Source organism: Lonchura striata, chromosome 1, assembly GCF_050655825.1.
Source record: "Lonchura striata isolate lonStrDom1 chromosome 1, ASM5065582v1, whole genome shotgun sequence".
In the NCBI taxonomy this organism is placed as follows: domain Eukaryota; kingdom Metazoa; phylum Chordata; class Aves; order Passeriformes; family Estrildidae; genus Lonchura; species Lonchura striata.
The window spans coordinates 97,022,601-97,035,135 of NC_140703.1; the positions used below are offsets into that span (position 1 = coordinate 97,022,601).

The 12,535-nt window shown below is 34.5% G+C and overlaps 1 protein-coding gene across 5 annotated transcripts in view; it reads right to left on the reverse strand.

Moving 5' to 3' along the window:
- Positions 1–1,910: 1,910 nt before the first annotated feature.
- The window catches only part of NLGN4X (neuroligin 4 X-linked), a 156,529-nt gene continuing 145,904 nt past the window's right edge, over positions 1,911–12,535 (reverse strand). For all 5 annotated transcript variants that reach the window (XM_021532002.4, XM_021532000.4, XM_085583990.1 and 2 more), the window contains one exon: positions 1,911–5,644. In XM_021532002.4, coding sequence (XP_021387677.1) covers positions 4,795–5,644 — 850 coding nt within the window. In that variant the 3' untranslated portion in view covers positions 1,911–4,794. The remainder of the gene's footprint in view (positions 5,645–12,535) is intronic.

The window sequence follows — 12,535 nt, forward strand, 5'->3', positions numbered from 1 at the left end:
TACATTTGGATTATTGAGATATTACTGCATATTGTCTTTACTAGTGTGTCTTAGGTTTACTTGGTTTATGACAAAACTCCTTCTCTGGTTCGGACTTTGTGACTGGATTGTGTCTAAATCTGAGTGGTCTGAATTTCTTTACATTAGTAAAAATTGGATGAAATAATTTGGATAGGCTACAAAAGACTAAGAAAGCATAATTTCCTTAAAACATAACTTTTAGAAGACACAGTGAGTAGCTTAGTGCCCACGTGTGGCACACCAAACAAAATGGCTTGAATCAAATCTTCATCTGAAAGTAAAATATTTATTATGCTACAGCTGAAAAAAGATGTTTAGACATTTCCAAAACCCTTCTTCATTTTTAATTTAATTTAATTTAATTTAATATCTTACTTTTCAGGCTAATTTGATGGATTGAGAAGCTTTGGAAATGTTATGATATTAAATTTACAATATCATAATTTCTAGTGGGATAAAAAATCCCAGTTTTCATCAGCTGCTAATGGCCTCTGGAGACATTCAGGTTGATGAGGTTTGTGATTTCAAACAACTGTAGATGAAAAGATGAGAAACAGTTGATAATAATTAAATAATACAAATGTAAAATCACAAGTCTGAAACAAGCACATAGTTGTCATGGTATTATTTCATATGATTTTTCTATGATATTAAATACCATTAAATTGTAATACTCTTAGCAAAACCAAAATAGGAACTATCTGCATATTTATATTTCAGGCAGTAAAGGAATAAAATTACACAGTATTAAGTTAGCATGAACAAAGTTCTGAAGATGTTATCTTTTTTAAATGTGAAACTGATTAGCTGAAAATAAGCAAATTTATTTAGTTCACCCAGAAATTTAAGGGGAATAATTCACAGAAATGACACAATTGGTACCCCTCTTTGTGTGTGTGAATTAGCTCAGACCAAGATGTGGAATTTTGAAGTGTGCCTGTAATTAAACATATTTGCTGAAAATCTCTAAATCTGCAGTTTATTTGCAAAAGCATTATACACAAGTTCAATATTCAAAATTCAAGCTGCTTGATTAGGTCAGTAGGTGCATGTTTCTATCTCAGAAGCTTGATTCTTCATATCAAAATTTTGATATGAATAATTAAGATTTTGATTTTTGCAAATACTCTTCACTAATATGCTCAAAATTAATCAAATATTATTGTTAGTACCTCTATTCAGCATAATAGTTACAGAAAGAAAATATTACCCAATTCAAATTACTACAGTGTCTACATACCTTTCCAGTGAAAGGAAACCTGCTTGATAAACAGAATCTGATTTAATAAAAAAACAAATTATTTACTTTCTCAGCCTTTAAAGGAAGAATATTAACATCCTTGCAATATATGTAAATACCTTAAATGCATGTGTAATATATGTGGCTAATTTTACATAATTTTTTCTAACAAAACCCATTGTTTACCTAAACTTAAAATATAAAAATGAAGTAGTGACTTGTGCAGCTTGACAGATTTATCTGCATTATTTTGATTCATAACTTGGAAGATATCTTTTCACATTTTTCAGCTGTTAAGCTATACACTAATATGAGAAACTGCTTACCCAAGCTTTTTTTTCAGTGCCTCAGGAAATACTAACAAAACAATTAAACAATTACTTCAATGGGAATTGCAGTGCATACAGGTAATAAATATATGGAGCTTATTTTTTTAAAGCTTCATTGTCTGAGTGGCTTTCCTTTTACTGGCAGGCTTATAGAACTACAAAAGCCATGAAAACTCAATGCTAACTTAAAAGTGCAACCTCTGTTACTTTAATATTTTTATACTGAGTATCAAGGCATTGTTTATAGTAGATAATGAAATGGAGATGGGGCAGAAAACACACCTCTGAAAGACTTTCTACACAAAAGGATGAACACGTAATTATTTGCACAAAGCATTAGAAAATACCGTGATATTTTATTATTAAAAATGCTGCTGAAAAGTTTATACATATGTGTCCAGCCATATATATCTTCTATCATTACTTAAGGCAAAAAAACAAAAAAATTGCAAAACAATAACAGAAGAAACCATTGAACCCTGTGTGCCTCTTAAGGACAAGAATATAAGCCTGGGAAAGTACTTTTGTTTTTCTTTTACAGTTTCAAAGTATATTTTGATATCATTATTATAGAATTCTATGAAGACCCTATAAATCTGTTCCCTCTATAAATCATACATCAGTCCAGATGTATCAAATTATTAAATCAACTTGATTGTAATTACTTTTAAAAGCTAAAATCATTCACTTACAGGAACTTTTTTTACCCAAATGTCACAAGCCTGACACAGTACTGTACATATTGCTAGCAGAAGACAATTGGAAGTACTAAACAAATACTGTAATTCACATTACAAACATACCCAACTGATTATGATGCCACGCATCATTACCTTTTTTTTCACTTTTTTTTTTTTTACTTTTTTTTTAAACCTTTTTAAAGAGTTATAAACTGCTGCATCTCAGCTGCGGCATTACATAGCTGGTGGAAATGGCCTGGTATAGAGTCAGCAATAATATATTATGTGATGGATCAGTGAAAAAAACAAAACAGTTTTCCATTTCCTACTAGTTGTTCTTTGGGGTTGCTGCTTCATCACATTCCAACCTGAGCTCCCAGGTCAGATTTATAGCACATTTACTGCAGATAAAGGATTATATCAGCCACATGTTGCATTTTTATCATGTCATTAATTTTTTATTTATTTTTTATTATTTTTCCTTCAGAATTTGCTTTACTGCCTGCTACAACAAAGAGTTGTGCAGATGAATAGACCTCAGTGAATCACCTTGTCTTTGATTTTATTTGTAGGGATGACTATTTCAAGGTATTTTATTAGAAAACGAAAAGTGTGGAAAGCAAGAGGTACAAGGCATCTTGTGTTAATCATTATGGGACATATGATATTGATGCAGTTTAGCTGTGAATTAATAATAGAAAATACATCTGGGATAGTCACGTTCAAGTGCAGACCAATTTCTTCAAAGATCTTTGGTTACTATCTCTCAATGATGGAGTAACTTTCAAAGACAAAATATAAAGCAATCTTCATCTGCAAAAACTATTTTCTAGCTTTTCACATTCAAATAATTTGTTTGAATCAAACTGCAAAGTTACTTTGATAGCTCTGCTTGGCCCCTGTTTTTCTAGTGAAGGAAAGGCAGAAGGGAATAACAAGCTAATAATTTTGCCTTTCCCAAGAGTGATGCTCTCTGGGATTTTCAGTTTTATTCAAATGCAGAACAGCTGAGGATTTCTCTGCTTCTCTCTCCATAATGCTCACTGACTGTGGGACTGAGTGCAATGAATCAGCAAATAAGAATTTTCTGACAGGTACACGCTCAAGCCCAAAACAAGATGCTTGGCTGAGAAGTTCTTTACACACTCATCACTCTGAACAGTTTGAAAAACAGCCAGCCAACCAACCCTGCATTTCCCAACTCTCAAATTGTAGTTTTATTTTGTTTAGCAATGCTGAGGAGGTGCTTTCTCAGCTGGGATTCCACTGCAACTGCTGGTGAGTATAGAGCTAGTTTTCCTTGAAGAAGACTGACCAAAACACAGGCTTTCATTGTTTTTGTCAGGGCACAAAACTCTTCCTAATGTATCACAATAACCAAGAACTACAAACTGGACTCCAAATATATATTATTGGATGTTCCTTGGTTCAGTTCAACAAGCTTAAAATAGTAATTATTTTCTTTTATAGTTTTTTCTCTTTGTTTTCCAATCCATCGCTGTGTTGGAATTTAACAAAGGCTAACACAAAATTAAATTATAGAAAAAATGTTTCAGAAAAGAACAACAATCTCCTATGAATACTTTAACATGCACTAGTGTAACCTGTAAGAGAAATACGCAGGTCACACAGACAACTGTATCCTCTGCATGACACCATGGCCTCATATAAATGAAACATGTTAGAAAAAACTCATGGTTTTTGTTAACCACTAGTAATTAAGAAGAAATTCCTCCTTTGGTCTTGGAGGAAACAGAGGTCATATGACTAATGTATATACACATAGATCACAATCGAATGCACAATCTTTCTAAAAGCTCTTTTCAAACTGAAAACATCAATAAAAGCTGCTTCTTCTTTTGTTTTAAACTCACAGCTATGTACATTTTTACAAAGTTTCTTTAAATATAGTTCAGGCTGGCAAGTCATCTCTTTGCACAGAACTATACGTATTTTACTGCATAGTCAGTCCTCCTCTTTTTTTTTTTTTAATTTTTGTTTTTAATAATAAAATTCTATTTCCCCCATCTGAATTACAGCTTCATATGCTGGGTAAAAGCCCATGGTGATGTCTTTGTTTTATCAACGGCCATGGTATGGCACATAAAGAATCTTTTTTATAATTTTATTTATTTAAAAAAAACCAAAACAAAACACCTGTACAGTCACTGGCTCTGTTCCAGAAGACTCTGCTTTGCTTGTTACACTTACAACACCATTTTAAATTACTTCTTCTGGCCTCAACTTTCAATCAAAGTGGCTGAGATCTTAAAGCAGTATTGTAACAGCAATGTACACTTTTCACATTTCACAGGGTTTGTAGTTGATTTTTAACATCAGTGAGTTTCTGTGGGAAGGATCAGTAAGAAAATAATGACTGTCCTTCTCTTTTACTTATTTTTACTGTAGATTTTGACAAGGTGTTCAATGGATGGTATATTACTTTTTCTTCTTCTTTTTTTCATTTTTTTTTCTTTTTTCTTTCTTCCAAGTGGCTTGTGAGGGTAGATGGGGAAGGGCTGAGCTATACCCTAGTGGTCGAATGTCCATGGGGCAAATTTGTACTGTTTTGTCCTCCACTGAAGGTGTTGAAAGTATGCAAAGGCTGCATTCCTGTTAATGTATTTGGAATCATGGTTATGGTGTTGGGTGTCATTAGCGGGATGTCATCTGGGGACCTTCTCAAAGTGAGAGTGTAGTCAGGAGGACAGGTGAGTCTCAGTGTGTCGTGGGCCTGCAGCGATTCACACTCGTGGTCGTGTTCTAGCTGCTTCATCTGCAAGGACATGATCTCTTCATTTTGTATGTGTGCTATGTCGTTGGTGGTGTTCCTCTGCGGGCTGGGGCGCCTGTGAGTCTCATGACGCCGTTTGTCCTTCTTGTAATATAATGCAGCAAAAGCTAAAATATTGAGGAACAGCAAGGAGGCCCCCACAGCAATGGTGACGCTCAGCTCTGTGGAGTAATCCCTTTTGTTTTCTATCAGAACTGTTGTATCCTCTGGAGCTGTTTTATGGGTGTCTTTCGAATGTTTGGGATTGTTGGCAGGTGTCATTGCTGGGCGTTTGGTGGCTGGCCATAATTTCCCAGGAGAACGCCGGGTCACATAGGGAAATGAGGTCATGTCAGGAGGGGGGACTTTAGTTGTTGTGGAAACATACTGAAATATTTCGTTCAGGTTGTGAAGGTGTGGTACGAGCTCCAACCAGAAAGCAACCTTCGTTGCTCGATAGTGATCACGAACTCGGGGTTTCAGGCCAATATGTAAATAAAGTTGGTCTTTTGGATTGTATTTGGACCAGGCTACTTCTTCAAACCGGTTGGGTTTTGTGTGGATGAATTTTGTGTCTTGTGGAACAGGCTGGTTTGGATCTCTAAAAAAAAAATTAAAACAGACAATATTACAGTCATTAAGATTCCTACAAAAAACCTACAACAAAACAAAAGCAAACAAACATGAAACCCTCTCAATCTCACAGTTATTTGTTTATCCAATACTTACAGTAACCTAAAGGCAGAAGCTAAAAACCCTCCCTGAGTAACCTCTGTTAATAAATAATCAAAGGAAATTACTTACTGTACAGAGCATCTCAGATACTACAATATTTTTTTTACATGAAAAAAATGCAGAAATCATAGTGTTTCAGTTCCCAAAAGGTCATCTGAAGCACTGTGATTCAGTATTATTCTCCAGGAGTGTGTCTTAGAGACATACCATCTTAGAGAAGTACCAACTACCTCTTCCTGTAGTTAATGTGTAGGTTCAACCCTCCTCCAGGTTTGACACTAACTTTCTCATTTAAAGTACCACTACTTCCACTGCTGTATGTAGTAAATATGGGCATCTATGCCCCATGACAATATTGGAAGTCCTTGTGAACACACAAAATTATGCTAGCTGTGTATATTGCAAGGAAAAAAACCTCTTCAAAACCTGAAGTATCAGGGCTAATACATGTACTTGGAAACAATTTTTCTTGTTTTCATTTGCTGAGCTACTAGTCCTCCTGCATTTAAGTATCTGCTAGGGAAAAAAAAAATCTTTGAACTACCTTTTTGTCACAAATCTTTCCATCATTTCCACTTGCAGATGACTATTTGAACATTCCATATGATCATTGCTATGAAGTACTGGGTTTGGTGGCCAAAGGACAATGGCCCTTAACTGAGATGAGAAATATTTTAGCTGAGATCAACCAGTTGTAAAGTACTTCAGTAGTAGTAAGATAAGAATACTACACAAGTTAGAGATAATTTCAAAATTGGTTAGACAAATATATATTTTTTTTCTTACAGGTTCCAAATGAAGACAAACCAATGCCACAAAGAGTATTTAGATGTGATTAATGTATGCATATCCTAATAATTTCAGTAAAATTTAAATAAATAGCATGAAAAACTACAAAAAGTTAAAATTACTAATACTAAGTTGAATAGTATGTTGCTCATTAATTTGAATTGTCATTTCTAGCAATGATTGCTTTCTGTGGCTTTGTGATGTATTATACTGAGAGTACATTACTTATTTCTCGTGCATTGCTCAGAACTTTTCATTCTCCTTTTTATTCATTTATATGCATTGGTTTATTTCCTGTGAAAACAATGCTAATATTTTCCTTTTCCTCCAATATACAGTTACATATATTCTGGGAATACCAAACTCCATCCCTACAGATTTTAAAACATGTTTTTTCTTTTTCCATTTTCAAAAGCCCATAAATCTAACAGCCTATTTTAGCATTCCTTTGCTGTACATAAAGAGCTATTTCTTAGTTCTTAAATGAGACAAGTAATTTGACTGTAATAATCTTATGATTCCTGTATTCTTTGTTACCTGAAAGAAGGTATCTTACTTTTTTTGAGAGAAAATAATTATTTTTCCACATAATTTTGGTATTTTGGCTTACTTATGCTTGTGGTTTTAGTATTTGGGGTTTTGGGGGGTGTTTTAGTTTGCTGGTTTTTTGGGGTTTTTTTAATATTTAAATATATCTCATCCTTCCCATTTCAATAAGTTATAAAAAATACAACCTAGTAGGGGTTCTGAAATGTTACCTTTTCTTTCTCTCTCTTTCTTTCTTTTTTTTTCTTTTCTTATTTTTTTCTGTTTCTCCCTCCCTCCCCCTATCTCTCTCTTTCGCTCCTTCAACAGTTAGACAAATTGTGTTTGTTCATAAAAAAACCAGATAATTTATTTCTAATTGTTCATCCCAGTTCAAATTAAAGAAGTAATAGTCCCTTGCAAGCAGTACAAAAACAGTTGTATACTGTTGCTTTGAGGGATTCTAACATGAACTGAAGAAGGAAATAAAGCTATTTCTTTTATTATTAAAGAACAAACTGAAAGCTCTGGAAAATCTAAACACAAAGATATTGGTCCAATTCAGTATACCTACTTTGAAAAAAACTTTTGAGGTTCAAAATATAAATTCTAAAGCAAATTAAAAATCAACAAGGTTATTCAAACACAAAATATTTTTCTTCTCAGAAACTCAAAATACTGCAAGAGTTCTGGCACAAAATTTTGTGTCATCCCCCCCTTGCTGTTCTGATTCACATCCCAAAAGGCTCTGAGAATGATACTAGAGAGAACTGATTCTTTAAGTTAGCCCTTGTAAACAAATTGCAGTTGATACACAGCATAGGAGATGAAGAAGTCGAGCAACCACTTTAAGAAGGAGCCATGTTGGATATGCATTTTTTAAATTTTTAGTGGTCCTATAAAAATTATTATCATCATAGCTGATGATTATTTTAGTGAACAACATTTTTTTAAATTAGCATCTCACTGTGGTTCCTTCCAACCTTACCCATTTTGTGTCCTTTGATTCCCTTCCCCTACAAAAAAATCTACAAAACAAGTAAATATCAGTCTCCTTTTTCCTCTCTTCCATCCTCTACTTCCATCTGTCCTTTTTAAATATATTTATTGGGAGCAGCCAATTATGCTGCTGCCTCCTCCAAACACAAGAGAGAAAATAAACATTACATGAGCCTGGGCTTGTATTTGAATACTTGTTTATGGCTCTGTGTGGGCATGAAGTTGTCCATTGTAACAGAAAATAATCGGCCATTCCTACAGAAAAGTAATTTCCTTGCTGAGGATATCAGAGCTCTGCCATTGGCATCAACTCTAGGGTTGATCACTTAAAAAAATGAATAAAATTGTCTGAATAGCCTCTCTGAATTTGGAAGACTGATATCTAAATTATATTGGGTTTTTTTTTTTTTTACTAGAAACAGTAATAACTAAGTCCAGTCCTAAAAAAAAATATAATAATGGCCTTGGATCTTGGTTTTATAGATTAATGATCATTTGCCAGAAATATTCAGTAGATATAAACAATAGCATTTTTAATTTCCTTGGCCATTCTGCTATGTACACTGCAGAAAATTCATGAAGTTACAACTAACTTGCTAAGTTTTTCCTGGAGTAGTTGGGCAGCTTATCCTACTATGAGCCATTTTCCAATTTTATTGATAGGCATAAAACATAAATGTACAGACAATCATTTCTCCTATCAAATCATCTGTTCAACAAAATTCTTGATCTGTTACTTTCATTTCAATTTTTCCCTTGCCTCTTTAAGACTCTCACAATTCCTTTGTGTTTCTAGATGTTTTTGTGGCTCAAGTGTGTAATTTCATAGCAAAGACTGCCAGGAAACCTTCTTTTAAAAACCCACTGGAATAATGATGATAACAGTATAATCTGAACAATATATTTCCAGTTCTGTACTTCTTACAGTATTGGCTCTCATAGGGAGGAGATTTTTTGTTTCCCCATTTGCCAGATGATAGGGAGGCTTTTTCTCTTCTTCATCTGACAACTATAACAAGATTGATGATTATTGTTATTTATTTTGCTAGCTCATTACTTATTTTTGCCACCTTTATAATTCAGATAGTTTATCCATCAAAAAATGTCTCCATTATTAAATGCCTGAAATTTTTTCCATATGACAGAACATATCCTCTCTAAGGTATATTTTTGTTAATGTGCAGAATAATCCTATTTCACCTGTCATTTTTTTCCTCCTACTTTCAGTTTCCACTAATTTTGCACAACTTAAGATGTTTTTGTATATTGTCATTCAATTCACACCTCATGAACTAGAGATGTAAAATCAAAACATCAATTTTTTCTTAGGTAATATAAATTAAATATGCGTGCAATGGATGTTAACTGAAGAGCAGCACGCACTCCTGTTCACAAGGTAGATTAGTAGCTGACCTGGATGTTAAATGAAGGAACTGGGTATTTCATAGCTGATTATATTTTCATGGGAAGAATAGTGAATTAAGAAGTTTTCTCATATCCTAAATTCCTTATAAGATGGTGAAACATCATTTGTGCTCTAACTACTTCTGCCGTAGCGTTGACTATTGGTCAGGACAATGGAACTGTTAATGTATTTGAAATGTCTTAAATTTTGTGTTCTTCTCTTTCTTCACTGGAGAGCAAAATGTCTTCATAGTTACATAATCTTTGTCTTCAACACTCTGAAAAGCCCCTAGATACTTTATTTTTTTTCAGTAGTACGCTTTTCTCTGTATGATAAAAAATATGGAAGGGAGAAAAACTGAATTTTTTCATTCTTCTGTTGATTCTTTTTATGCTGTCACAATACAAATAATGCCACAGCTGTTCCTGCTTGAAGGACTAGTACACAGGCATGTTTTCCCTTACCTTCTCTCCTCAATTATCGCTGGGTCCCACTGTTGCCATGCTCCCTGTCAGCTAAGGACTAACAGCTAAGGAACACAAACCATAACTACACTATTTTGTTTGACTAACACAGATTTGCCATTGGAGACAGTTATTTCTGCAGACAAAAACATCAAAGAGAAATAACAACCTCATAAAAGAGTTGCCTAAGAATTGATTTGAAACTACACTTTAATAATTGCAAGTTTAATCAGGTCTTCTATTAGAGAACCAAACTACATACAAAACACAGACATCCTTAATAACTCAGGTTTGTACTTCAGAATCAGTGGTAGCAAAATAATTCTGGAGTATTTACCTGAAATACAGAGCAAACACGGATATATCCTCTAGACATTTATCTTTCCCAATATCAACACAGGTAGAGCAGGATGAATAGGAGAAAAAGTAGAGTACTGCAATTCCTCAAAAACAGAGCAGTTTTTAGAAACCTAGTAATGCCTGTAATGAGAGCATGGCTTTGTATCTACTGTGTGAAACTCCTAATCCTTCACAAGAGCATAGCTCGCAGAGTATCTATGAAGTACTGGCCTCATGCTGTTCACTCTTCCCCTGCTCATGTGTCTATAAAGGAGGTAACATGGGCCTAACAAACACAACTTGGCATAAAAAATTACCATTACAGTTAGGATGCCACTACTGGCAGCAGACTGAAGCTCCAAGTGCACTTCTTAATGAAGCTCTTACATATAATTCTGTGCATTGAGGAATTCAAAATTGTGTTTTCATGTAATTTTTGTATGCCAAATGTAGTATCTCAAACTTACCCTGTAATAAATTGTTTGCCTATTTCTAAGGTGTGTTGGAAACACAGTTTTGAGAAGGCTGAATGAAATGAAAACAGCTTAATAATAATCATCATCATCAAAAAAAGTCATAGGTAGAGGATTAGCAAAATGCAGCTTCAAGGGATTAATTTTAAGCACAAACTGTCTGCCATTAAGCACTTTGTCACCTCCTATTTGCTAGCTTCAGTAACCAACTTCCAAGTTAAACAGAATAAAAGCACTGTGCCCTGTGCTGTGTCTTTCACCTACTGATTTTACAAGATTGACCTGCCCTACAAACCCAGCCTTGGCAGTAGGCCCATTAAACAGTGTGTACTTTTTAGCAACGGATGGCCTGTCATTAACAGCCTAGCAAAGTCCATCTGAATGATGCATCATCTGAGCTATAATCTCACAATAAGTACCTGGATGCCACCTCTGTGGGAGAGTCATAGAGACTGGAAAAGTCTCAAACACATCAAAAATAAATAAATATATCTGCAGTTCTAATGTTCAAAGCTTGCCTACAGGGAAATGCAAAATAACAAAATCTTTCTGTTAAAACATTTTTTAATGTGTTGCCATGAGTACAAATACAAATACAAATACTTATCTTGATAAGTACTATCATAATAAGGATGGGAAATTATCAATTAAAAATAGGATGGGGGAAAAAAAACCCAAAGCAGAGCCTTCAGCAATAATGTTTTGAACTATATCACTAATCTTGAGAGTTGAAGTACCTGAGTGGGTGCAGCGATTCCAGATTGCAAGTGAGTGAGCAATGTGGAGAACAGTTGGCCCAGAGACCTCGTTGCTCTAGGTTTGAGGTGCTACAATCCCATTGCTCTAGGTGTGAGGTGCTACAATCTTTGCCTTTCTGTTTGAGGAACCAGAGGTGCAGAACAAATATAACCTTAAAATATTATTTGCCTCCAAGTATTCTCTTGTATGATGCAGAACAATTAATCATTGTTCACCCAAACAAAAAAAGACCCCATCAAGATAATATGCATTGTGTTGCTCTTTTCCTTTCTTTTGAAAACTGAAATTTTACAGCTAGAGGCCATTTCTAATGATACATCTTTCAGACTGCCTGTAAGGGAGTGCCTCTGTAATTGAATATATACCCTATTCCTGTCTCATCAGCAACAGGAAAATCTTAGAAGTGACTAATGGCTCTCCCAAAGCACCTGCTTTTGCCTTTAGATATGGTATGATGATGGCTTTATAGCTAGAGAACTGTGTATAGCCTACTGAAATTAGTTTTCAAGTAGCAACAGCTGGAAAGTGCTTGAAATTATGAGTAATGATGGCAGCTGGGACTGTGAGAAGCTCCTGTGAGCCTCAAAAACTGCTTAAATACAACTTCTTAATCTACAGGGAATAGTAATAAAGTAATTGTAAACAATAGTGAGACCATGGAAATCTTTCATCTCCATAATAATTCCAATGAGGTATATTGCTAAGGATCTGAAGTTCTCTATGTATAAATGGTATTTCATCTACCAAAATAAAGACAAACTGATGTTATCATCATCTCTGAGCATTTGGTACAGCCATCATGCAGCATAGTCTGTCCATAAACCAAGATTTCATCACAAAGTTTGCCCATCCCAGTACTGATAGGTTCTTGTTGCCAAATACATCTAAATATTGCACAGTTCATTCATTTTTATAGCTGAACTCCAGGGTTTCTGCATGCTTTTGTTCCTGTTTGGCTATATGCAGTACAACAAAAGATTTTTTTTTCCTTGTGCATTAACCTG